The sequence below is a fragment of the Athene noctua genome, chromosome 13 (genome assembly GCF_965140245.1).
Source record: "Athene noctua chromosome 13, bAthNoc1.hap1.1, whole genome shotgun sequence".
In the NCBI taxonomy this organism is placed as follows: Eukaryota; Metazoa; Chordata; class Aves; order Strigiformes; family Strigidae; genus Athene; species Athene noctua.
This window is the reverse complement of record NC_134049.1, coordinates 14,280,294-14,305,985: the sequence shown is the minus strand read 5'-3', so window position 1 is coordinate 14,305,985 and position 25,692 is coordinate 14,280,294. Positions and strand designations below refer to the sequence as shown.

Below are 25,692 nucleotides of genomic sequence, written 5' to 3'. Positions count from 1 at the left end.
ATTCTTAACATATCTCAGCTGGGGACGGGATACGTGCTTATCTGAACACACCTAGTCTGACTGCCCCTTCTAAGGCAAAGAAAACAGGTCGTCTTGAAAAACGATTTAAGAGAAGTTATACTTCATAATTCAAAAGGAATAAATTTCACATAAAATGAAACAGCAAGGTAGGATTAGCATAAACATCCAGACTGGTTCTGCAGATTTGTACTGACACGCAGCAGAACTATCTGCAGTTCCAGATGAAAGTCTCTTTCAGAGGCAGGAGGAGACTTCAGAACAGGAAGTTCAGTTGTGCTGGGAGCTATTCTTAGATCCACTTCAACTTAACAGTAAGTTTAGCCTTAAGTTAATACCAACAATCAGGGATGCATAGAACATTGCCATAGTTCATACTTGTATCTACTACATGTGTGAGTTGTTTACATGCACACAATGCCACATTAGGAACCTGGCAACAATGCAACCTTGGATTTTATCGATTTAAAATTATACATCCCCCCTGAGTGCAGATTCATAAATTATTCTACTGCATACAGTAAGAGATTACCATCAATAACAGATACACTTTGGTTTTAAAACCCTACGCCTGCTGCTTTATTCAATTCTGAAATGCACTTATAAATCCCTTATGCTGGTAGCGAGAAGCTGAGGTATCTGCACGTGGGGCCAGCAGTACCTGGGGTTTCCACTCTTTGGTAATGGTAAGGATTCACACAGACTTCATCCTTCTTCATGTTGAAGGCATACTCGCACATCTCCATGGCACGCAGCTCATGGTGGCTATGAAGGTCCGGCCACCGCCACAGCCGGCAGTAGATCACATGGGGAAGACCCTTCCGGTGAGAGACTTGCAGCCGGCCATCTAATGATCTGCAGGCAGAGCATAAAGACCACAGCAATTTAGACAGGTGTTAATAAACGTGTAGTACCGACCACAGCCCATTGCATGCTACAACATGGAACCTAATGGGAATACTGCAGATTTCAGCAGGAGGCTCAGAGCACAGGCTGCCCAGCCAACTCAGTATCCTGACACAATCCCAAGAGGTGCTAGTCACCAAAACCCACTGAGACAGTCCTGCAAGTAGGCTTCTCGTCCCAGTCTTCAGGCCAAGAACTTCTCTCTAAAAAACCATAAATGTTTCTTTGATATAACAGCCCTGCTCTGGATTTATTAATTTTCTGAAGAGAAGTTAATTTGGAGTCAGAGCCAAGAGCTACATCCAGTAAGAATACATCAATTTAGTGGTAATTCTGAAGCATTTATGTGTGTCCTAATGAACAGGCCATTTGCACAGTTCTCAATAATTTATGCTGTGCACACAAAGGGATTACATCTTAAAATATGTGCTAATAAAACTGGACTTTTAAAATACAGAGAGACATGAATTTCCATTGTGTCAAAATCACCCAAAATTGCTATATATACTTTTTCTTTAAAAAGTGTTCACAAACATTACAAACAAGCAAGGCTTCCAGTTCCATTTTCCAAATTGCAGCTTGAAAGCAAAACATCGTTTTTTCAGCATTGCTTACTTTTATTTTTACATCTAGCCTGTGTCTCCTCCAACTGCTTTTTCACCTAATCCTATCCTCACCCCAGAACAGCTTGTTGCTAGCACACCTTCCTGGGAAGCAAGACAAGTGTGTACAAATCCTCTCCATCAGAGGAAGGAGTCAGAGCAGGGTCTCCTCCATCCCTGAATGAGGGCTCCACTCCCTGAGACACAAAACGCAAACTGCCCCCAGGCACTTTCTTTGAAGTCTAACCCTTCATTTCCCTTGCTTTTCTTAAAGACTGAAATGAAACACTTCAGGGGTTTGGTGAAATGAAATATTTCTATTTTTTAATTCGTCAAGGAAAGGAAAAAAAAAAAGAAAATTTAAATTTTACTCGGAATTATTTCCCTTGGTTCTTTTGTGCTGGCAGCCAATCTAGAAAAACAAAACAAAACCAAACCAAAACATACAAACAATTATTCAAACAGTGGTTGCGCTAGTCTTGGCTGCCCTGAGAGAGCTTTCCCAAAAGCTTCTCTGGCAGAGCTTGGTAACACGCACACCTCTTGTAAACACTGCTACAAAAACAAGGCAGGCAAAACGCAACCAATCCAAGCTATTACTGACAATCACTTGATTTAGAGGAGCAGGAAAACATGTCATATAACTGTTACGTATGAAGTATATAAGGAGTCGATGCCATCACCGAGGGACTTGCTGGTACAGGTTATAAAACATCTAAAACCTGCAAGTATATTACAGCCCTAAAAAATGCACAACGCCCACAGTTATTATTTATAGTACCTATTTATAGTATGTATTTCTTCATATTGTGCCTGTTATTTATGGGTCACGCGTTCTCTTCAGCCTGCTCTGTGGCGGCGTGACCAGCCAGCTGAGTAGCTGGCACATTTTCCAAGTGGGCTCCTATGCTAAGCTCCTTCTGAGGACAGGAAAGCAGAAATCGGTCTTCCCAGGTAGAAGACTCACAAGGAGGGCACCAGTGCCTAGAACTGATCTTCTATGGAAGGTGAGAATCTTGGTATTGATTTCAGTGGGGCCAAGACTTGACTTATGTGACCCCGAAAGTTGTCAGTTTGGAAAAATTTGAAAAAACAGATATACCAAAAGTGTGAAAATATTCACTAAATCTAATAAAAAGAGAGTAAGGTGAAACAAAGAACAAAACAGAACTGCTTTTCTGTTCCCCTTTCAAACATCTGTGCCCAGTTGGAAGGGTATCTTGCATCTAATTGAGGGTAGAGGATAAAAAAAGAAGACTCGGAGAGATTATTCCAAGTATCCCACAGGAGACACAACTGTGGCAAGTGTTCTTACTGTTACCAGCCACCATCAACAGATGGACATCACAGCAGCACTGGCAGATTTGGGTTGAAGTTAGCAGCTGAGATGAGCGGACTAACACAATGTGTGTATGATGTTGTGATTACTTGCAGGGATGAGTCTCTCCCTATGTTTCCTAGGGTAGAAGAAACTCCTTATATCTACAACAAACTTCACAGTCAGCTGGAGGGTAAAGAGCACTTCTTCCCATCACCCCAGGGTTCTTGGTAAGAGCTATGAAGTCTTTACAAAAGATGAGCCAGTACATCGACGTGCCCGACTCACCCTCGATGCAGCAGCCCTAACCACCCAGGTTAATGGAGACAGGGGAGAGAGACACCAAGACACTGTTGTCTGAACAGCCCCCAAATCCTGAACAGCTTCTGTGGTTATCTAAAAAAAACCAGCCTAAAGCATAACATAGCTCCCAACCACTAGTAACACAGGTACTCATTGTTGTTAACAGAGACTGAAAACTGTTGCGTTGTGCTTGCTCTCTGCCACTGCTCACAGCACGAGTGCTGTCTATGAGGCAGAAGAGATGGACTTCTCTACAGTCTTATCTAAAAAGACTTTTTAAAATGGCAGAGCCATATGTTTTCTTTTCAAATATAATAGCCTCCTCTTCTCCCCTCTCCCCCCAATAAGAAGATAAGGTAAAAGAAATTCTATTTCCCCAAAGCCCTTAAGGATAATTACATTTTTATGATTGTGAAATCTCAGGCTCTCTGTTAAGGGATTTGGGACAAAACAACATCATCTGCATGTTCTTAGGAAGAACGTGGCTAAGTAACAGGGCAGCTTTATTTCTTTCTGCTGTCCTGCTTCAACCCTCAGGGAGTATTTTCTCCAAAGCAACAAATAACTGGTATGGCTGTGATGGGACACAAGATTAGATGAGCAAACACTATGCTCTACTAAAGGCAGCTTTTTGTGTAGATAGAGCACTCCAATTACCACAGCCCTTATTAGCTGACTGAATGTTTATTTGTCAATGCAAACACTTGATTGAGCACGAGAACTGTCCTGAGCACCTGGCCATCTCACTAATAAATGATCTAGGCTGCAGTCTTACGGGCAGCTGTGCCAAGCTACAGGACTGACATGGCCTTGGTGAGATGGTCTTCCTCCTGGCCAACACACTCCCATTTCCTCAGTCCCGCCCTATCTCATCTCCTCCCTCCCTTCCTTTGTCCTATTCCCTCAGCATCATACCACAGGCAGGCTCAGGTCTCTAACTTGGCAGACTATCCACTTTTTCAGGGGTTAGCAGGCTGTAACATTTCTTGAGGAACCTGATGAAAGCCAAAAGCTGCTGCGAGATGAGTTAGTATATACTTCTGTTAGCATGTACCACAGCTGAGGATGCGTTTGACTGGCTCATCATCTCTGGAGTCCACAGCCCTCAGGGATGACCCAAGCAGGTGTGTGTCTCACATCCCTGTGCAGAGTCATCTGATAATAAACTCCCTAGCACACACAGCTTCTACCCTTTCCTGGTCCTGTTCTGAAGCATGGTCTGATCCTGAAGGCTGAAGTATTCCCCAAACCACCTGAGAGCTCAACACATCCAGGATCCATTCAAATTGGCATAATCTAAGCACCAAAATTTCCCCTGGGTTACTGAAATGTTCCTCCTTTTTATCTTGCTTTTAACCAGCCTGTGTTGAGCAGATCCCCCTGTACAACTGACTTGATACATTTATTATTCCATACTACCTAACAGAATTTCTTTTAAAAATACCAAAGCTTCTTTGGCTAAAAATTCAGTATTGAATGGTTCTCTCCAAAAACAGCACCATTTATTTTGGTGAGACACTATGTCTTCAGAGTGTCTCTGTACTGCATGGTGGGATTAAATAGCAGAAGTTGTGAAGGAGTTCTTTTCACAGTGTGGATGTTTAGATTGAGAGGGTGATGCAGGCTCTTACTGCCAGAGGGTGTTCTAGTGCATCTTTCGTAACCAGCACGTATCCTAAACTTGCAAGATAAGAACAAGAAAATATTGTGATCCACAAGATTGTTTTACTCAGGGAAATACGATGAGCTGTAGTTATCACCGCCTGCGAGTGTGAGAGCATGTAGGCTATGAGAGCCTGCAAGATAAAGTACAAAGCCAGAACACAGCAAGATTGCTGAGCTGATACCAGTTTTAGCAGTGGTTTATAGCAAAGAAATGAATTCAACAATGATTCAGAAAAACAAAGTCCTGATATGACCAGACAAAGAAGCAGTAGAGAGGAGGAAGGCTCAGCGATGTCAAGGATCAGCCTGTTGGGAAGAAGGGCAGAGACCAGCACTTCCCCACCTGAACGACAACTGTGTGGCCAGCAGACCCGCTGCGAGGCTGTGCTGGGGTGTGAGAGCAGACCGATGCCTCGCAGCACGTTTGTCCCAGCCCCTGTGGTGGGTGTTAGCAATAAAGATAAAGACTGTGCCCCCATATCCTGCGTGTAGGATACAGCTCAGAAGAGTAAGTGCTTGGTAAAAGATACCCATGGAGAAGTTAGCTGAAGGCTTGAAGGTTACAATATGGTGCATTCAAACACTATCAAGAGGTATCCAGTGGAGAGGTTACTCCACATCTGGGGCAGTTACAACCAGAGATTAAAAAAAGACTGAATAAAGAAAGAGAGACCAAGACTCCAGGAATGCAGTCAGGTAATTTAACTGCTTGCACAACAGCATAAGGCATGGTCAGGACACCACTGCAGTGGCCATAAGACACAAACAAAAAACCCCTCAGGCTGAACATCTTTAGGATTGATCCATCCTTATATGTTGTTACAAGCCATTTACCAGGAAAGTTTAACACATGAAACTGCTACTCAAACTGTCCAGACAACTGTTGCTCAAAGAACAAAGGGCAATAGTGACTCTTAATAGCAAAAACAGGCAAGGAAGGAAAAAAGAATTAAGCTTTTTTTTTTAAACAATCCTCTGTAACTGTCTGAAAAAGAGTGAGGAGTAAATAGGAGAACATTACACTGCATAACAGGAATTTGATTTCTAGGCCTGATTGGAGGTTTTTTTTGTTGTTGTTTTGGGGTTGGGTTTTTTCTTTTTGTTGCTGTTGTGTGTGGGTGTTTTGTTTGCTTGGGTTTTTTTAAAACCTGATTTAATTTGTAAAATCTTGAATCAGGAAAGAAAAAAAACCAAACCCCACTTTAAAAGATGTTATTTCTTACTTTCCTCTTTGAGCATTTTGCAGCGCTCTCTCCTCTAGATGGGTAATGAAACTCTTCCTTGAACCCATTCTCCTTCCTTAAGAGTGAAGTTGAAATCAGTGGAATGCAGTAATGCAAATTAAGCAAAGTGATATAAGCAATAAGATATTACAGGGGGGGTTTGTCAAGGTTCAGATTTACTCTATCAGAGATCCATTCCCTCCCCTTACTATTCACATACATACTCTCTTGTTTGCAAACCCCATCAGTTTTATATCCCTGTCATTAATCTTCCAAGAGAGTAAAATGCCTGAAAGCTCAATTAGCCAGTAACACCAGCATGCACAAAAAGGGGTAAGGAAAACAGAAAAATAATCTGGAAGAAAAAGCTTAAGTTATATATTTCCAGGGGATTCTTACTAAAAACCACGAGCAGAAGCTGTTGTTTAAAACCATGACAAATAGGTTGCCAGTATACTCTCAAATGCACCAAGAACTATGGCCACGGGCTATGATTTTCTCCTAAGCACAAAACATGGTAAGTAGTTCCTTACTGGCCCTACATCTGGGCTACACCAGGGAAGTAAGCATTTATTCTTGTAGCAGAATCTGGCTTTCGTGTGCAGAGCACTGCAATATCCACAGGGTTTCACTGAAAAGTTGGATAAAATCTCAACTTTCCCTGAATACTGGCCAAATGAACAACACTGCATTAAAAAAAAATGACCCATGCAGCACATTTGTAATTCAAAAGCTGATCCCTTGCCATCTCTTTCCCCTCAATTTGCTCAGCTCACTAAATTTTCCAACTTCTGGTGCAGTTTTAACAGTACTGTCATTCAAGTTCTAGAAATAGAAGTAACTGTGTCGAACTGGGGTTTGCAATGCACATTACCACACTGCCATAGAGGAAACTAATAATTAATATTTCTACTTAGCACTTGAATTTATAGATTAAAATAATACAACAAACATCTCATTTGCAACACATCTCTATGGAGAGGTGTGGTTAAACCATGACAAGAGGGTAAGTTTTTACTACCCCCAAAGCAATGACGTTAAATGGTTCTCACAAAGCAAAAGAAAAGTTTGTGCCAGAGCCAACACCAGAAATAAGGAGTTCATCACCCCCTCAATGCCATCAAAGATCACAGATATTTTATGCTGGTAATTCTCTCCTCTGGATGGCTTATTCTTCCCACTAAAGCCCTAATTTGGATTTAGAAGAAACACACATCTCCTCGATGTTTGCAGACTGTAGCTGACTTTCAGCTGCTTCTGACCTTTTCGACGAGGTGCCAGCGGAGCAGAAGCACTGCGAGCAAAGGCACAAAGAGGAAGCAACGGGCAAGGCTTGGGAACCCATGCAGGGGTTATTGCAGTCTTTGGGCAGAATGCTGCGTGTGTACTCACAGGTAAGCACAGGACCCCAGCCAGTGGGTGGCACAGCTCCACGCATCTGCTGGCCACGAAGTCTTGAACAGAGACTGCGAGAATCTACAGCCTGCAGTATTGGGTAAAGATTTTCAAGGTAAAGAGCAATTCCCATTTTTTTCTGATGCTGCATAATTCTTCTACTCAAGTCTCATTTGTTCTGGGTTTGAAAAAGTAGCTGACAATACAGAAATTACCAATATATCTTGTGTGGGCTTCTAACTGCCTATTTACATCTCTCAGTCTTTACTAAGGCTTTGCAGACTTTCCCTTCCCCCACTCAAAAGCTGAAGAAATACAGCACAGAGAGTTGATGTCAGGATCAGATTATGACAGCATGAGTCATTTATTAAGATTCCAGTAATGCTAAGCTCTTTAGCAGGTGCCTTGAGACCATATTTTTCAGAGTCTAATTTCAGATTCAGACATAAGTACGTTTTATTGGTTTACCATAAACTGTCTGTCCATTGTTGCTCCTCTAAAGCCGCCTTCTGCTTGTCCTCTACCCCACAGCTCTCTTCTCCGAGCTGTGTCCACTTCTATTCCCTGCTAGCATGCCAATAGCAGCTTATTTTAATTTAGATTTCTTTATTACTACAGATAGATCTTGTTTTGTCATGTAGTATCACAATCTCACTCTTTTTTCATCTGTACTTTTTACCAATCTCTGGCATTTACACCGTTTCTCCTTACGCCACAGCTACAGGAATACCTGGCTATCAAAGCCAGCTCCCTTTCCTCTATTTTTAGCCATTTTGTAATTATATGCCCTTACATCTCTCTCACCTCCTCCTTTTTCTGATGGCCAGCAGCACAGAAGGCAAGTACTTCAGAGGCCCAACCATGCATGTCCTTCACTCTCCTACACCAGAAAGGACATAATATATCCTAATGCTTAATTAAGGCTTAATCATAAGCTCAGTTCTAAACTTCCTGATATACATCCCAATATTTCTGCCATCTGCACTTGTCCAGTTGCGCTTGGACCTGCAAGGTGGATGGCAGTTCTCAGAAAAGCTACACTCTTCTACTACTGCCTTTTCAAAGGAAAGCAATGAATTCCTCAGCAAGGCACCAAACTGAAAAAACTGAAAACACACCATTTCTCTTAACTGCAACAGAAATTATGCAGTTCAAATGTCTCTCATGGTACCCTTCTACCCCAGGGAAGGCCACAACTGTCACCAAAGCAAGGTAGAAAACCCCTAACTATCCTTGTTATTATGGCAAGGGGAAGATAGGGCAAGCTTTATTTTGGTAATATGGTAATTCACTACTACTAGTTTACCATGAATAAAAATTGGTAGAGAGTAAGGGATGTAAGTGGAACCTGAGGCCGTAAGTGTTTCTGAAGTTATTGCATCCAAGCCCTTTCCCAGTTACCTTTTGTGGAGCAAATGTGACTTTTTGCATGGTTTTCATAACTCCTCTAAATTTGAAATCCAGTTTTCCTAAGCAGTCCTAGTCCTTTTATTTATTTCAGCAAAGATTATTTGCCCAAATCTGTGTCAGATTCATGTGAATTTATTTGTCCCCTTAAGGGGACTGGGGGTGGAGGAAATGGATGGACACGTAAGAAGCTCAGCCTCTCAAAAAGAGCGTGCCTTTTTGAAAAGTCATTTATCATATGAGCTCGTCATCTCTTCCCAGAATCCCGTGTTTAACTCCAATCCTGAAATCTAAAACCCAACACACTTTCATCCAACCAAACCAGCAACTTCCTCTCTCCAAGGAGATTCCAGGCATACTGATGGGTCTGTGTATTTGTATGTTGAGAGGAGTTTCATAAGGAGAAAACGGATGGATGGAAATGCCAAAGAGATTCAGATAATCTTCCATAACACAGAGTGCATTCAAAACAAAAAGTATTTCAAGAAAGACTGAATAATGGAGCACATGGTCCTGCTAGCAATCAAAAAAAAAGAAAAAAAAAGCAAAAAAAAAGCAGGGGCAAAGCTCAGTTATTCTGTTAGCTTCCATGGTACTTATACCCATTTACATTTAATATCTAGCTTCAACATGCATCTTCTTGATACTGTAGGGGAAAAAAAATTTCTTCCTATTTTCACTGAAGTCAGGAGAGTTTTGCAAATTAGCCTCAGCTGCTGATATAGCCCAAATAAAACCAGAGCAAATAACCAGGAAAAGAATACGCTATTTAACTGCTGAAAGATAAACTAATGTACTGCACAATGTTTAAGTAAGTCTCACACCAAGAACTGTTGCTCCAAATATACATGTCTGCTAACAAAAGCAAAAGTGATTATCATAGTGAGTGTTGAAAAACGACAGTTTTAAGACCTTGGACTCTTCTTCACAATATATACAATTGCCAGTGCCTTCAACAGAAACTTCATATAAATACCAGAAGTCGGAACTGACTTCTCAGACAAATGTTTGTGTGTTCTATCAAGTTGGGACAAAGCCATCATTTCTTATGGAAACATTTTTGGTGGTCCTGGGCAAAGAACATGTTTACTTTATAGCAGATATAACTAAAAATACACTGTGCTACAGCCTCCAATTATCTTGTTTGGAATAGTTTGAGGCTACTCGAGGTTCATTGCTGTTATTTTCTTTATTATATACTGAAAATGTTGCTGTTTTTCCTGTAATTTGAAAAGCAGCTATTTCAAGATTTGACATCTATGTTTGTACCTCCCCCGCGTGGATAACAAGATCCAGGGTGAAATTTTCCAGAGTGCCCATCTCCCATTTTCAAAAGCAACCCAGGTACTTAAGCCATAGATTGATACTTTGCTTAAATTACATAGGCCTTTTAAGTCTTCCATTAATTCCACTGCCTCTACATTATCCTTCTTTCCAAGCTGGTTTAACAGCAACTCAGATATATAATTATTTTCACAACCAGTACTAATTAACAGCATACCACAAACAAGGGGACCTGGTCCCACAAACACTCACACTTCCGTCCAACATCCTCCCCCACCCCGAGCCCCTCCACAAGGGATGTCCTTCAGGATCCATTCAACAGCAGAGCTACACATGTGCTCAGATGCCTCCATGATGAGGACCTGTTCTTCATTAAGGCTGATCAACTTTAAACAAAATGCAGCTTGCCTACAAAAACTTTAGTCTGGGTTCCTTAGCCTGCAGCCTCTCCCATTCTCCCAATTAACCGCCTCTCTTTTCCAATCGAGCTTTCCCAGCCTCCGACCCGCTCTGGCATCCTGCGAGTTGTTAATGAATCAGTTCTGCATGAATCATTTCCCATGTGCAGACAGACTGTGTATTTCATCACAGAGCAGATTCTCACAGACTTTCCTCCTTGGTCCCGATGACAAAGAACTACCTCCGCTACCAAAACATGCCTTGAAGTTTCCACAAGGAGTTAACAGAAGGTGTGTACCGCGTGAGAGGTGAAAAGGGTAGTGGAAGAAGGCTGTGTTAATTTTACAACGCTGACTTCCTTAATTATGAGTCACCAGCAATACAGGAGAAATACAGCTTAAAAAGTAAACCTAAAAGAGTGTGATGTCTTAGGGGAATGCTGCACATTTAAGATGAAACGCCTCATTAAAAGCCCACAGAAGTTAATATTTTACAGTCTCTTATGTCTGTAATTACTAGTGAAATCAGAGACTCAAGACCCTGCAAGAGTTCGTGTGTATTTGGAGGAACAACTTTGTAAACTTCTCTGTCTCATAATCAGGTTTTACAACACATTTGAGAAGGCTGAGGGAAGAGAGGAGGTGGTGTTACAGGCTTTTGGTTTGTTAGTTTTATTTTGGGGGACTGTTTCTATACAATAAGAGAAGAGGGTTATTTGTACCAGAGAGGTGAAAAATGCTTCAGCTGAAATATTTTTTTCCCCTCCAAAAACTCTTAGCAGCAAAAAGGGAAGCTGTGTATGTGGCCTACCTGAAAGCTTCCTTTCTTCTAGTAAACCAGTTGAAAGGGTTTTTTTCAGGCTACCACTAGAAGCCTAATAGCACAGCAGACGTACCAGGAGAAGTGCCATGCAGCAAGAGAAAGTCATTCCCTCAGCCATCCCCTCTGGCCAACATTCATGGAAGCCCAATTCTGCTTTCTTAAATTACATATTATGTTAAAAAAAAACCACACACACACTGAAAAACTTTGAGAAAAGGAGGGGGGAAGAGTATTTTCCCCCTCCTGCAAGGCATAAGGAATTCCCTTGCTCACCAAAAATCAGACTTTTACATGCTGTTGCTCCCTCTATCAGGATGCACCATTTTCCCATCGAGATCTGGAGCAGTCACGATCTCTTTGAAGAAAAGCAGCACTAACACAAGCACAGATGTTTTCCCTCTACCCTTCACTCTCCCCTGCCTTAAACTGCACCAGCTCTGCACTGGTGATACGGCTGGGAGCAAGGATGTATAATTTCAGTGCTTAACTCTGACTAATGCAGGATGTGTGGGAGAGCAGCACAGTGGCATGAATAACAGTTCTATAAAGCACGTATCAGTATCACGCTAAGTCATTCTTATCATCCAAACCGGATCTCAAGCATGTGCGTGCACAGCACCTTTCCTGTAAAGGTTTTATCATTACTACTGCTTGCATGGAAATCCAGCTGGTATGACACAAAAAGGAGCAGGAAAAAGCAAGTACCTGAAATCAACATAAACAAATACCTTATTTTCACGTAAATGTCAGTAGTAATAAAAACCTGAGGCAAGAAGTGATTAAAGAACAGGCCAGAAAAGAAACAACAAGAAAACAGGTCACCCTTCAACCACCACAGGAGACAGAACTGTTCCCAAATGAGATGTTTTTCAAAAGTTTTCCATGAGGTCTCCATAACGAACAGCTGAAAATACCAACTGCATCAAAACTCACATTTAAGTAACAGAGAGACATTTCAAGTAGCTTTCCTGTTGTCATCTCCCCCTTCCCTCTCTCCAAACTAAAAAGTACATTTAATATTCACGTCCTGGGACCCTCACTGGATAAATGCTTAAACATTAAGCTTAAACTAGAAGTAGATCTCAAGCTTGCCAAGGAGAGGGGAACAAGGAGGGAAGCAGACTCACAGGTAAATATTAGTTTGTACTTGAAAAAGCCAGAGCACATTTTAAAGCTGCTTTTGATTTTCGTGCCAACTTCACATCGTCCTCTCTCCAACATTGGTAGGGCAGGGTGACGCAGGGGGACTGAGCGCCTGGTGTCTTTGGCAGCTGGTCCGGGGTGACAGTGACACTGCCAGCCATTATCAGCCAAATTATGGAAAATGATCAGCAGAATTCCAGAAACAAGGGATGTTTTTCTTCCTCATTTTCCTTATGGCCCCACTTGGCCAGTGCCTCTAATGCCAGCCACACAGGAGTCTGGCTGGCCTGTTGTGTGTGGTTTTGGCACTCACAAAAGGGCAAGGAATGCTGTTTGGGAGCACAACTCTCCTCCTCTTTGCTCCCAGCCGGTAACCACAGAGGCCTCTCTTTCCCAGGCCTCATATCACCTTGCCATCTGGCAACCTTCATGTGTACTGGCCTGAGCAATAATGCTAGATAAAGACTGGAAGTTCTTTAAAGCCACAGGAGAGATCCCTCCTGGCCTGCAGCAGTAGACCAGCATCCCTTTGCTGTGACCTGAAAGAGGAATCCACAGAAGACAAAACAGTTTTCAGTTTTTCAAATCCTGAAGTGTTTTCAAAACTATGCAAGTGTACAAATAGATCTGTCCATCTTTGTGGTATAGCCAAGATGAGAGTAACACTAAAATGCTGCTGAACAGTTCACAGCAACATTACAGTACTTTCATGGTCAACATGAAGACCACCACCACTCACTGCAAATCAAAACTTGAGGGAAACTTTGGAATCAAACCATAACAACTACTTGAGATGAAATGCAGACAGGAGACCCAGGAACAACACCCAGCTTCTCTAAAACAACACGATGAGGCATATAGAGGTAACAGTCAATTATGGCCTTCTTTTTATGTCTCCTCTTCAGCAGCAGAATGCACTTGCTAGGTCCCTGGGTCAGCAGTGACTCAGAGAACAAAGGGCCTTCCAGTGAATCATCCACACATTTTTAAGCACCCTCCAGGTTTTGTTGGTTGGGAGATGTCTCACTACCTACACCTTCCCTAAATACTAACCAGGCTGTCCAAGACGTGAGTGAGAGAGAGCACGCGATCAAGGACCCAAAAGAGCAGGCGACCCTCCCCAACACCCAAATGCTACGAAAAGGAATACAAGCCACACGCAGATCTAGCAGCACTGCTCCCTCCTACAGCATGTGAACATGGGCATAAGCTACACAGAGATAGGGGAAACAATGGGATAAGTCACAAATATTTGATTTCACAAGTCAAGACAGTTTTCTTTCCCCTCCCCTCGTGACTAAGCTTTTGGTCCACACACCCACTCCATCCTCAAAAAACAACTCCATGAAACAAATTTGATTGCTCTAAAATACACACAGGCAATGACCAATCATACTCCTCCTCACAGCACTAGGTCTATTTACTAAGAGTCTGCACCAACTGTCTGCTTTGTACGTAACAGGATCCAACTCCCTCTCTCAACGAGACATTAGCAAGTCCAACTCCTCTCCGTTTTCCTTATCCCATTCCCAAACTTCCAAGTCTGCAGACAACATTGGTCACCCAGATAAACTTTCTAAAATCACTCCTAGCTGCTTCCAAGGAAACGACAGTGTTGTGCCCAGTGTGCCATGGACCAGAATTGATCCCAAACCAGCGCTCAGAAGTATGGCAAGGAAGCGAGAGCAGTGGGCTGTGCCACAGAGGGAAAAGAGAGCAGTGGCAGCAGTCCATGCCTCACTGCCTCCTAACATCCTGCTGAGTTTATTAGCTTAGGCTTTGTGCCATGCCTTACCTTTAATGCGCTGCTGCTGCACTGCCTGAGCACTGCTGGTGTAACGGCAAGGACACTGCCTGCAACTGGAGGCAGAAGACCCAGATTTCATGTCCATCCTGGCACAGACCTGCTGCATAATGACAATGTTAAACCTTACTCTAGGAATCCACCCACCATCCGGAACCACTGCTCCACACCACCTCTAATAGCCTCCCAGTTGTTTTCTCTTTGGTTCACTACTTGAACCTTGATACATTTTCCTGCACAAAATTTAAGAAAAAAAAACCAAAACAAAACACCAAAAAACCCAACCCCAAACAACAAATTAATATCTACACCTTCTTTTTCCTCTTAAGAACCAAAACAACTTGCCTGTCCTTAGGTCATCCCATCTAATCTCTTCCTCCTCTTTGGCACATCAGATAAGTATCTTGTTTCTCCAACCCATCAAAAAACACAGCTGCTAAAATTATCATTCCAACCCATCAATCACACTCCTCTCTTAATCTGTCCGGTCTCTTCTATGAGGTATTAAGTTCAAATAGCCTAGAGCCTTGTCCTCAAGGCACTCCAGCCCTCTTTATAACCCATCTGAGAGCTCATCCCAACTGGAGCTTCTCCCCCCTCCTCCCAAATTCCCTGCCCAGATAGGACATCCACCACATGCTTCCCCCTTGGCTGCTCCTTCCCTTCCCAACTCAGTCCCTCTCTCTGCCTTGTGCAGCTTTCAGCATTACACTGGGGCACAGAAAAACCTTCCAGACCTGATGAGATGGAAGGATGATCCTTCACTCTCGCATTTCTTTGGAAAGACCCGTTAAACCGTGTGTGCCATACACTATCAACATGATGCAAGCAGACAAAAAGGTTTACAGAGAGGAGATGGTGCAAAAATATTAAAGTAATTAATATAGCCCATGTTTATAGCTTTCTCTGGATATTCCCATTAATACTCTCTGGCATCTTTTAGACTGCCAGCTATTCAAGTAGGGGGACAGTCTGTATTTTCCTCCCCCTTCTAAAGCAATAAGCACATTCTTGGCAGCTAAATTATTAATAAGGAACAAATGGTAATTGATTTATAGATGAGTCCAAAAGAGAGGATTTGTCTTCTTCAGTCATCTAAGTCATCGTGCCCACATGGCTCTGCCCCAAAATTTCAGTCTCCCACCCAGACCCGTAGTGCAGCATATCCAGCTCCAGATCTGTGTTTACGTGACATCTTTACCTCTGTTTTATCTGACCGCTGACCAGATATTGCAAAAGAGAAACAAAGCGTTCATTGTTCTGTCTTTCCCGCTTCTCAGCCAGCAAGAAAAAGCTTAACTGGATTAGTTCTTAAGATTTTATTTTTATCCATTGTGAGCTTGTGAAAAAAAAGAATACTCAAGGAAAAGATGAGTTTTGCATTCAGGCTTTGAATATGCTGAGCTTGGGGAATTAGCTCGCTCTTTCTGCTGGTGGAAAGTTCCACAGTTCTGGCCCAGCTCTTCACACCAGAAGTATCTGTCCTCCTCCTCTGAGCACTACTTTCTCACATTTCAGCTCCAATACTTGCAACAACAATCTTTGCTCTTGTTTTGCTGAATGAACTGAGGATTGCTGGGTAGGTCTTCCCCCTGCTATGAATACGGGCTTACTTGTAAGACAAGCTTGAGGAGCGGCCCCTGAGAGCAGCTACTCCACAGGCTGTTATGTTTATTATAATTAAGAGCACCACACACACATCCTATTGCTTTCATAACACTCGCCACAATTTGCTTGGCATGAAGAACCGATCAGCAGTCAGCTTGCCACAAACTCAACCTTTTTAAGGCGGCACCCATGGCTTTATTGAAAGCAACACAAAGTTTGTTTCTAGAAACATTATGGAGATGACATGTAAAACGTAGCATTGCTGCTTAAATGCTGGCTGAATCCCAAACAATGGGAGCTCTTACATGAGGCAAAAACAGACCTTCAAAGCCTTGTAAGCAAATATACTGTCACTGAATATTTTGTCATGGAAGCAAGAGCCTAAAAATATAACACAAGCAGATAATGCACTGAGACAGGCCGGCGCACATCCTGTCTTTACTCTGTAAACACCACAATGCGAATTGGCACTATTGTACAAATCAGGCCACCCATATAAAAAGTAGGACAGTACTTAGTAATAAACTGCAGCCTTCATCCCAGAGCCGCTATGCTTCTCGTCCCAGATATCTTGCTCTATATTGGAAGAACAAGAAACCTGGTGGGAGCACGGCTGGGCCGCCTCAGCCTCCAGCACGGGCAAGCTGCCGGTCCCTCGGGTAGCCCGGAGGCACAGGCCTGCTGCGGGCACGGGGAGGAGGCGTGGAAGGAGGAAATGGTGTTACCATCCATTTTCTGATAAGGCCTGCATCTGTAGTAGCACTGTGTCCTTCCCGCAGCAGGAAACTCAGCCTTGAGATATGCTGACTCACTGCAGCGAGGCTCCTTGCAGTTGGCAGTGGGTTTTAAGTCTTCTGAAAACACTCCTTTTCCTTCAAGTGAAGGGCTACTGCTTAGCTCCTTTCCCTACCCAGAAATCAAAGAAAAAACAGAAGTGTCCAGTAAACTAGAAGATATTATAGTCTGCATTCTTTTCTTTTGCAAAATTTGGGCTTGAAGCAGAAAATACTTTGTTTAGTATAAATGAGAGAATGGTAAAAGCCATACCAAATTGAAAAAAACCAAAGTACTGGGGGCACAGTTCTTCACTAGAGGAAACTAAGATTCATTTCTTGTTCTAGTAGATGTAGTTTAGCTAGATTTGGGTGAATTAGACCAAAGTTCTCAAAACCTTCAGATTCCTTTTAGGTCTTTCATTCTTATCAAAATCGACCCCATTGGACTCAATGCTTTTCTATAAAATACACGTGACAGTTCCCTCTTGTGAAAGTATGTAAGGACACTGGAAACACTCCAGAGCTTTTATACCACAAGAATTGATATTAAACTTTAAAAGCATTCAATGTAGTTATGCATAACAGTCCCTAAAACAAAAAGCCATAAACAATCCTTGAGTATAACAATACACATGATCATTCAGACAGTCTAATCTTTTCTCAGAACCTCCAATGTGCCCAGAGCTATGTAAAGTTCTGAGGCATAAAAGGGTATTCAGAACGGCAAACAAAAACAGGTTCCCCAAACCTGAAAGGTTAGTTACCTTCCAGGAAGGGAAAGAGCAGAGCTTTCCAGTTGAATAGTGTACGCTCATTTGCACATGCAATGAAATCAGTAAATTCCATTCCAGACCTCTAGATCACTGACTTTTGAGGATGCTAATTGTTTTATGGTAGGACCCACTAATCCCCACTAAACCCCAATCAAGTATCAAGGCTAATACACAACCAGCATAAAACAGAAAGTCCCCGACCCAAAGAGAACGTGATTTCCATTTACAACAGGATACCACAGGTAAATGAAACGGACAAACAGGAAGGAGCAGCTGTCACAGGGGCAGTTATCATATACCAGAAGTGTGAAGTGGCTTAAGAACATCACCACCACATTCTTCTTTCAGCAATTAATCCGATTTTACTTTCAAAACATATGTTCTAAAGTCCAGGCGGGCAAATCTAGGCAGCATTTTGTTTCTTTTTACATGCAGGGGAAGAAAAGAGGGGAAAAGGCATGCACAAAACTAAAAATACATTTTTCTGAAAATCACTGAGAAGCATCATGAAGAGGAGGCTGCAGGGAAACATGTATATCAGTAAAGCAAAGAGCACCAACCCTTTTTGCTTTCCTATGCAGATCACCCTTGATAAATCATCATGACTCTCTTCAGGATTTTTTCAATCTGTTTTGTATTATTACTCCCATTCTTAAGGAAGATAAGATTGTCTCCACTTTTGAAACTTTAACCAGGGCCGCACACTCCCACACAGAAGAATTTCACTGCTCTAAAAGCTCTGGCTGCTCAGCCAGCTACTACTTAGTAGCTCCGGTGCAATAAAAAAGCAGCACAGACCACTACAAGAGGGACGAAGACCCTGCAACGTTCCTGGATGCACACTGCAGAGAAGACAAAAACATAACTTTCAAACATCTTGCCCCCAGAAGCCACTGAGGGCTGAGCGGTATGCCTACATACCACAGAGTGCATATTTGCTTATACAAAACCTCTGTAACTTTGCCACGGGTGGGAGGAGCGGGAGCACTGCATGTGGCTGTGTGGGCAGGACCAGCACCTGAGACTCAACAGCACTGCAAATAAACAGTTTAGACATGAATAACTGCATAGTTTTAAGGCGTTTCTTTCTCAGCAAACAGCCATAATATGGAAAGTGGGCAAAAAGGTGGCACTGGATTTTCTTGAGCCAAATCCTTCAGATGTTATAAAAAAATAAAATCAAGTAAACAGAGGCAAGAAAAGAGCTGGAGAAGGGCCAGGGTGCATACCAGCAGCGGGGGAATCCTTACGTGACCGAGGCCACGGCTGGTGCATTCCTGACTCATAAGCTAAGGTGCATCCGGTGGCTGTGTCAGGTGCTGGATTGGCAAAAGCATTCCCTCATAATGGCTTCTTAATTGTTTTCTGACAGCCATGACACAATCTCCAGAGGGCTATGAAGCCAGAAATTTGGAAGACAGCGTGCCATTTGTCACGACCCAGTGTCGGGCAAACCAACCACCTGCTTCCCGTCTGCATCTCTGCCCTTCTCACCTGCTAATGTGTTTAGAAAGCTCTAAGCAGGGTCCCCAGCGAACAATTCCTCATTACCCAAGCTGGCACTCCAGAAACACCCTGTTGATGTTACATTTAAGCATTTGCTAGACTTTGCGCATCAGCTCCATTAATTTAACTGCTTAAATCTAAGCATATACTTAGAGGGCCCTGCAGAAAGGAGATGGATTGAGGAAGCACTTAAATGGTTTGCTCAGTTAGGATGAAAGAGACTTTGAAATCTTGAAACACTGCTGTTCTCTTAGGTAATGAAGTGTTCAAAAAAAAAAAAAAAAGCGCCTTTAATATTTTCTTTAGCGAGCACCTATTATTTCAACCGCAGCCGGCAATACTTGTAAAGTACCTCAAGGCAACAACTATGATAACGAGTATATTCACCCCCACTCTGTTCTAAACTCCTATCTAATAAAAGCCAACATGTTTAGCATTTTGCTTCCTGCTGTAAAGATTTGACAACTGTAGGCCTTGCCTGTGAGATGAGGAAAAACAACATGGAATATCATGTGTCATTTCCTTTTCATCACATGCAAACCTGGGGTAAGCAACAGGGGCGGGTAAAGGATCTTTTACCTGAGCTTTCATGCACAATAAATTAATAAGAAGGGTGGGCCTTTACTCAAAGTAACTTTTCTTTAAAGCTCTATATTAATCAAATCCCTTCAGAACAAGTTCATTTGAATGTACTTAATTTTACTTTGAGACCGATAATAACACAAGTGTATTGCATCATCTTCACTAGAACAGTAATGCCTTTTAAGTTTCTTTTTAGTAGCTGCCTCAGACATGCCTTAGATAATTTTGTTGGCCAACTGAGGACTAATGCAAGACATATTCTATGAATAAATGCATTTCCAGAGCCTCAGTCTCAGAAGGTGATTTTGCAAATGGCCAATGAGAAGTGCCTGCTTTGAAGTGTTCCTGGAATCAGTTACAGTTGCTTAAACCACTGATCAAATTCTACCAAAAAAGGCTTAGAGAAATGTTACTTCAGACTAGGTTTATCTTTCCTATAAATGCAAACTACTGCATTAAAAACAGAATTTTCCTGTATGAAATATGCACTTTCACAACTTGGGAGTATTTAACAGAGGTGCTTAAAGTCAACATTTCACTTTCTTTCTTGGAACAGTTGAAAAAACTTAAAGCCAAACTTCACTAAATGGAAAAGGTAACTTCAAAAGTCCTTCCCCTAAAAATAAATGATGAAGTTACACCAGTCTATGAGAAGGACCAGTTCTGTTACATGTAGTGATATAGGGTTAACATCACCCCAGTCTACTGCACTCTATAAAGGATTTCTTAGCCAGTAGGTCTCCCGCTTTGGTTTTTTTCCTTCATCCAAAAGGTTCATTCTTTTTGGCCTAAATCCAACAACCTTAAGTCAGTGAGCACTCACTTGGTGTTGTACTGCCCCGCAGCATGTGCAGCCACCACGCAAAGCAGACAAGACGCTCAGCCCCATCCCGCACTTTTCACCGCTCAGCCAACAGAAAATGTAAAGCAAGTTTAGGAAGGTATAGCTAACAATTCCTCCGCCTGGCATTTCCCAAGGAACGACGGCCAGCCCTACGCCCGTCTCCTCCCAGCAGCTCAAGGGACACACCTGAGCGTGTGGGCAGCTGGAGGAGGCCTGGTCCCAGGCCGGAGCAGCTCTGGAAAGCTCTCGGCTGTCAGCTCCAGCTGTGTCGGGGTTGTAGCACTGCTCCAAGGACTACGGCTTCTTAATGTTTTCTCCACAGCTGAGGATCTGGGCCAGCGAGTGCAAGCGTGGGTATGAAACACTGCTGCTGGGTGAGTGTAGATTTCTGCCTTGGTAGCAGAAATCATTAAGAAAGGTCTATGGTAAGAGAAAATGAGGCTCGTTGTGCTCTGTGGGGGTTGCTGGGTGCTCAGCAAACCCCCATCAGGCCACTTATTCTCATGCTTCAACAGACTTGATTTGATTGTGCACCTATTTAAGCAATCCTGGCCCAAGCTTCCCAAACCCATCTGGATTTGTACTTCAGCTTCACCACTGAAATCCCAAAGCATACTCTGCCCAAAATTCAGCACAGCAGATTGCAGGAAATGCACAAGGTTGTATCATATTATTCTAAAAATGGTCTGTGGATATTTTGGGGAGGGAACAGAGGAGCAGAGACTGCTACATAGAAGGACCCATTACGTTTCTTCTTTAAGATTATTTTATTCTACTGTGTATTTGTCGCAACATTAAACCAATTTGACTTGCATTTTACACAGAATGTTTACAAGATGTGTGGGCAAATTTAGCAATATATATATTTTAAACTCGATTACTTTCCCACATACACACACACAGAGTCTGAGTGACTCTATACATAAGGTTCCTTTCACAGTAATAATGCCAGAACTTTCCATATGCACCACTGCTTAAGAATGGCAGTCCTGGCAGGTCTTAATGCATCTGAAGTGATCGCATTAAGCTCCCAGCATTGCATCAAGTCCTATCTGAGGAGAACATGTGCCTGAAAAAAACACCAAGGGAAGCCACGAAAGAGGATATACTGAAGGAGCTCTCAGACAAGCCAAATCAAAGTGCCTTACTTTAAATCAGTAGACATTCCAAAGAAAGCACACAATGGTGCTGCCAACTTGCTCTCGAAGGAACATTTTGTTTTAAAAGGCTCTTCTACAAGGCTGTTTTCTTCTTGTCAGGATCACAGGAATCCTCAAGACACCTTTCCTGAAAAGTGTTAGCATTTCACAAACAGGCTTCAAGAAGGAAGGGAGATTTTCAAACATCTCCTTAGTGAAAAGCCACCTGGGCTCTTTCCAGTCCATGGTGCAAGAGTGGTGCTGTTACTCCACCTTTGATGGCATTATTCCTTGGGCACATGCCTTTGCTTCTCTCATTTTGCTATGGTTTTCCTAATATTATGACTTTATAGGAGACTTTTGCAGCAAGTCTGATGGAAATGACATCACCAGCCCTCAGTTCAGTCAGCTTAATACAGAAAACTGTCTTCAAAGAAGCTTTTAAAAATACAGTTTTTGGTGGCTCTTTAGCATTTGAAAAAACACTAGTGAATCCAAGCCTGTAAAGTCATATAAAGAACTTCCAATTCAAACATCTGAACACTGATACATATTCATTCTCTGTGCTGCTAATTAACCACAAGCTGATTTCCTTCAGCAGTGTGTTTATTTTAGCAGTATGGTTGTCCAGAATCCACCTTCCAGAACATAGCAATAATCAGGCTTCATAAAGCAAATAGCTATGTTCCTGCTGTATTGAAAAAAAATTCCCATCAAATCAGTGTGTTGGCTTCTATCAAGAGCACAGAAGGTAACAGGCTCTGACCAGACCTGGGGGTCTCCACTTACAAAGAATGATATATTTCTCAAGAAGTTGATAATGACAATTTTCACCTCTTAGTAGACTAATTAGGCCAGGAATGACATGATACAGCAGAGGTAAAGTCAAACCCCAAAATACTCTGTAGTCTAACCCCATGTTCCCATCTCCCCTATGTTCCTTTTTTTCCCCAAGACAGAGCAGTAACAGGTGAGACTAATCACAGAGTGGTTTGGGTTGGAGGGGACCTTAAAGATCATCTCGTCCAGCCCCCCTGCCACAGGCGGGGACACCTTCCACTCGCCCAGGTTGCCCAAAGCCCCGTCCAACCTGGCCTTGAACCCTTCCAGGGAGGGGGCAGCCACAGCTTCTCTGGGCAGCCTGTGCCAGGGCCTCACCCCCCTCACAGGGAAGAATTTCTTCCTTAGTTCTAATCTAGATCTGCCCTCTTGTCAGTTTAAACCATTACCCCTCGGCCTATCCCTACCCCCTGATAAAACAGCCCTCCATCCTTTCTGCAGGCCCCCTTTCAGTACTGAGAGGCTGCTCTAAGGTCTCCCCAGAGCCTTCTCTTCTCCAGGCTGAACACCCCAAGTTCTCTCACCCTGTCCCCAGTAACTGATACCAAGGAACCATGTGGTCAACCAGGAGAAAGCAAGGGTGCAGCAGTACAGGGCACCCCAGAGGCATTGGAGGGAGGGAGGCTGCAGCATTTCCAGGCCATTGGTGGCAGCGGCTTAAGAAGAATAATGGCCACACATCACAATTTGTCCCCAGAAAAAGAAACTAAACCCCAAGAGAGCACGCAGTTCCCTGAAATGACCCAAACGAGCCCTCTAATATGAAATCTAGAAACGGAAAAAGGCACAAAGAAACAGAGACAGGAAGGCGAGAGGCACAATGGGCTCTTTTTAAGGGCTGCGATAAAGCTCTTGTGCTGGCACAAACGGAGTGAGAAGGAATGAAGCCATTTATCAGCGTTGGGGAAGCAGGTTTGAGTGAAGATATAAGTTTTAGAGATGATCAGAGGTACCTGGAGAGCAAGCTGCCCAGCAAGGTGGCCTGGCTGCTCACCTCTGGCTGTGCGATGGGAAGCAGGGCTTGGCTGGCATCAGGTGCATACACAGCCTGTGTACAGATGAAATTAATTTCATCTTCGAACCACAGCTTGGCACCCTCCTCCCTTGGGTTATTTATAGCTTGAACCTCAACTTTTGAGGAATAATTAATCCTTAAAACCAAAACCTCTAAGGCATGTTGAGTGAGGCAATTTTAAAGCCAGTAATAAACAATCAGCACCTACTGCGTATCGTTGTATCACGAGCTTCACGTAGGTGCCTTTAATAATGCAGCGGATGTGAGCTTCAGAAAAGCGAGGCAGCAGAACAGAGCCTTCTCGGCACAGCGACCAAAGTACCTAATGGGAAATCAGCCTCCACCTTGCTGTGCCACTTCAGGAGATACCTTAATGCTTCATATTCCTTATTTCTGCAGCAGACACTCTCCCTGACCCATGGCCCTCCCAAACATAGACCCCCTTAATGAAAAGCTGGTGTGCTGAGGCACATACCCATCTACTACAGTAGGAACAACCACAGCACAAATCCAAAAGCACTAATAGGTATGCTATGGAGAATCTATGCTGGCATTATATATGAGCTCTTCTTTACACTTTAGGCTTCTAAATAGATTATCAATTCTATTACTAAGCATGAAACTAACTATGCAACATGACAAATTTTTCACTTACTTGAAGGGCAGAATTAAAACTCACAGACTATATTCTGACTTTATAACCCTGTATCCACAAATAGCTCCACTAACTTGAGACACTAACTGGATAAGGTACAGGTACTGGCACTGGCCATGTGTCAGGCACAGGGAAAGCTATCCTGGCACTGACCATGTGTGAAATGTTTGGTCTGCAAATGCAGGAGGCACCTGGGTCCCACTCGACTCTGTTGTCATTCCATTCCACATTTTCCATCTGTAGGTTAATAATTGTCTTTATTTTTCCAGGTCTAACATCCTTTTATGAGAAGATCTTCCACACACGATGCAGGAATAGAACACACTTTTAAAATAACCATTGTTGGGTTGTTTCCTTCATTTAGATTACAAAATGTTTTTTGATGGCATTTCATGACATTGCCAGACAAAGAAATGTTAATGATTGAGAATAAAGGGTGATAAATGAAGGTCTGTATCACCATTAGCTGGACTGGTACTAACAGGTGATACAACACCAAAACCACCAAAGTGTATGTTCTTCACTGATAAAAATTCACACTTCTCAGTAACGATACCCAAAGGTCACCCGAAAGATCACAAAGTAAAATCAACTTGCATTACCGGAAAAAAAACAAAACAAAAAACCCCCAAACCCCTAAAACAACAAAAAGAGAGTAAGCCTTGCTAAAAATGGATGTTCTGACCTCATCAAATTTGCGGGCTGCATGTATTCACCGCTCCTTGCGGAACTGCATTCCCAAAGAACAAGCCCTCCTTCATGTGGGGTGTTACTGGTTAAAACAGTTTAGAAAGACATTTTTAATTCTCCTTGTTCTCTCTACCACTGACTGTTACCCATGTTTTGTTTCTGTTTATGCAATCAAGTCCTTTCACTCTTAACCATGATCTAACTACAGCTCTAACCAACTTATGGGATTCATGTTATATGCTGGTAGGCAAGTGAGCACAATACCATACTCCAAATTGGCAGTAATCCCACACTAGAACTTTGTGACTCTCCTTTTCCCCCAGCTAGGTATTTCTGCTGACAAGGCGCATGCACAGGGACACATTTCAGCCCTGCATGTGGTAGAACATCTCATTGCTGTGCAGTTCTGTTTTGCTCCAGCCTGGTTTTGCACACCTCTATCTCTTGGATGAAAACTCAGAAGGAGAAACCTTGGCTCCTTTATCATCTGTTTTCACCAAGCCAGTCCTGAAATCTTCATTGGCACAGCCATGTGAATTAAAGTGTGATTCTTGTAACCATTTTTTCACCAAAAAACCTGCTGTTGATGCAGCGGTATCAGTAAAAGATGTCTTTTTTTACCATTATAAATTATTCAACATTTATAATTGATATAAAATTATACTGGTGGACTGTTTAGTTACCTTAGAGAAAATTACTAAGGCACAATACTCCACAATAAAACTTAGCTTTTTTGTGGAATTTCCAACTATGGTTAAATTCTTAAGGCAAGTTGGACTGCTCTGTTGTCCAGAAGCAAGAGTACTCCAGGACATAATTACCAACTTTGTAGACAACATCCTCACTTCCATTAATCTCCTTTTCACTAATGATTGAGACCTAGAGCTAACAGCAACACAATCAAGACCAGATACCCAGCTTCCCTCTCCCAGGTTGCTAAGCAAGAACCTCTCCTCTCCTGTCAGCTGTCCCCTA

At 42.7% G+C, this 25,692-nt stretch overlaps 1 protein-coding gene across 4 annotated transcripts in view; it reads right to left on the bottom strand.

Moving 5' to 3' along the window:
- Positions 1-25,692, bottom strand: part of SMAD3 (SMAD family member 3) — a 79,568-nt gene that overhangs the window by 21,916 nt on the left and 31,960 nt on the right. For all 4 annotated transcript variants that reach the window (XM_074916638.1, XM_074916635.1, XM_074916637.1 and 1 more), the window contains exon 2: positions 680-873. In XM_074916638.1, the coding sequence (XP_074772739.1) occupies positions 680-873 (194 nt within the window). The remainder of the gene's footprint in view (positions 1-679; positions 874-25,692) is intronic.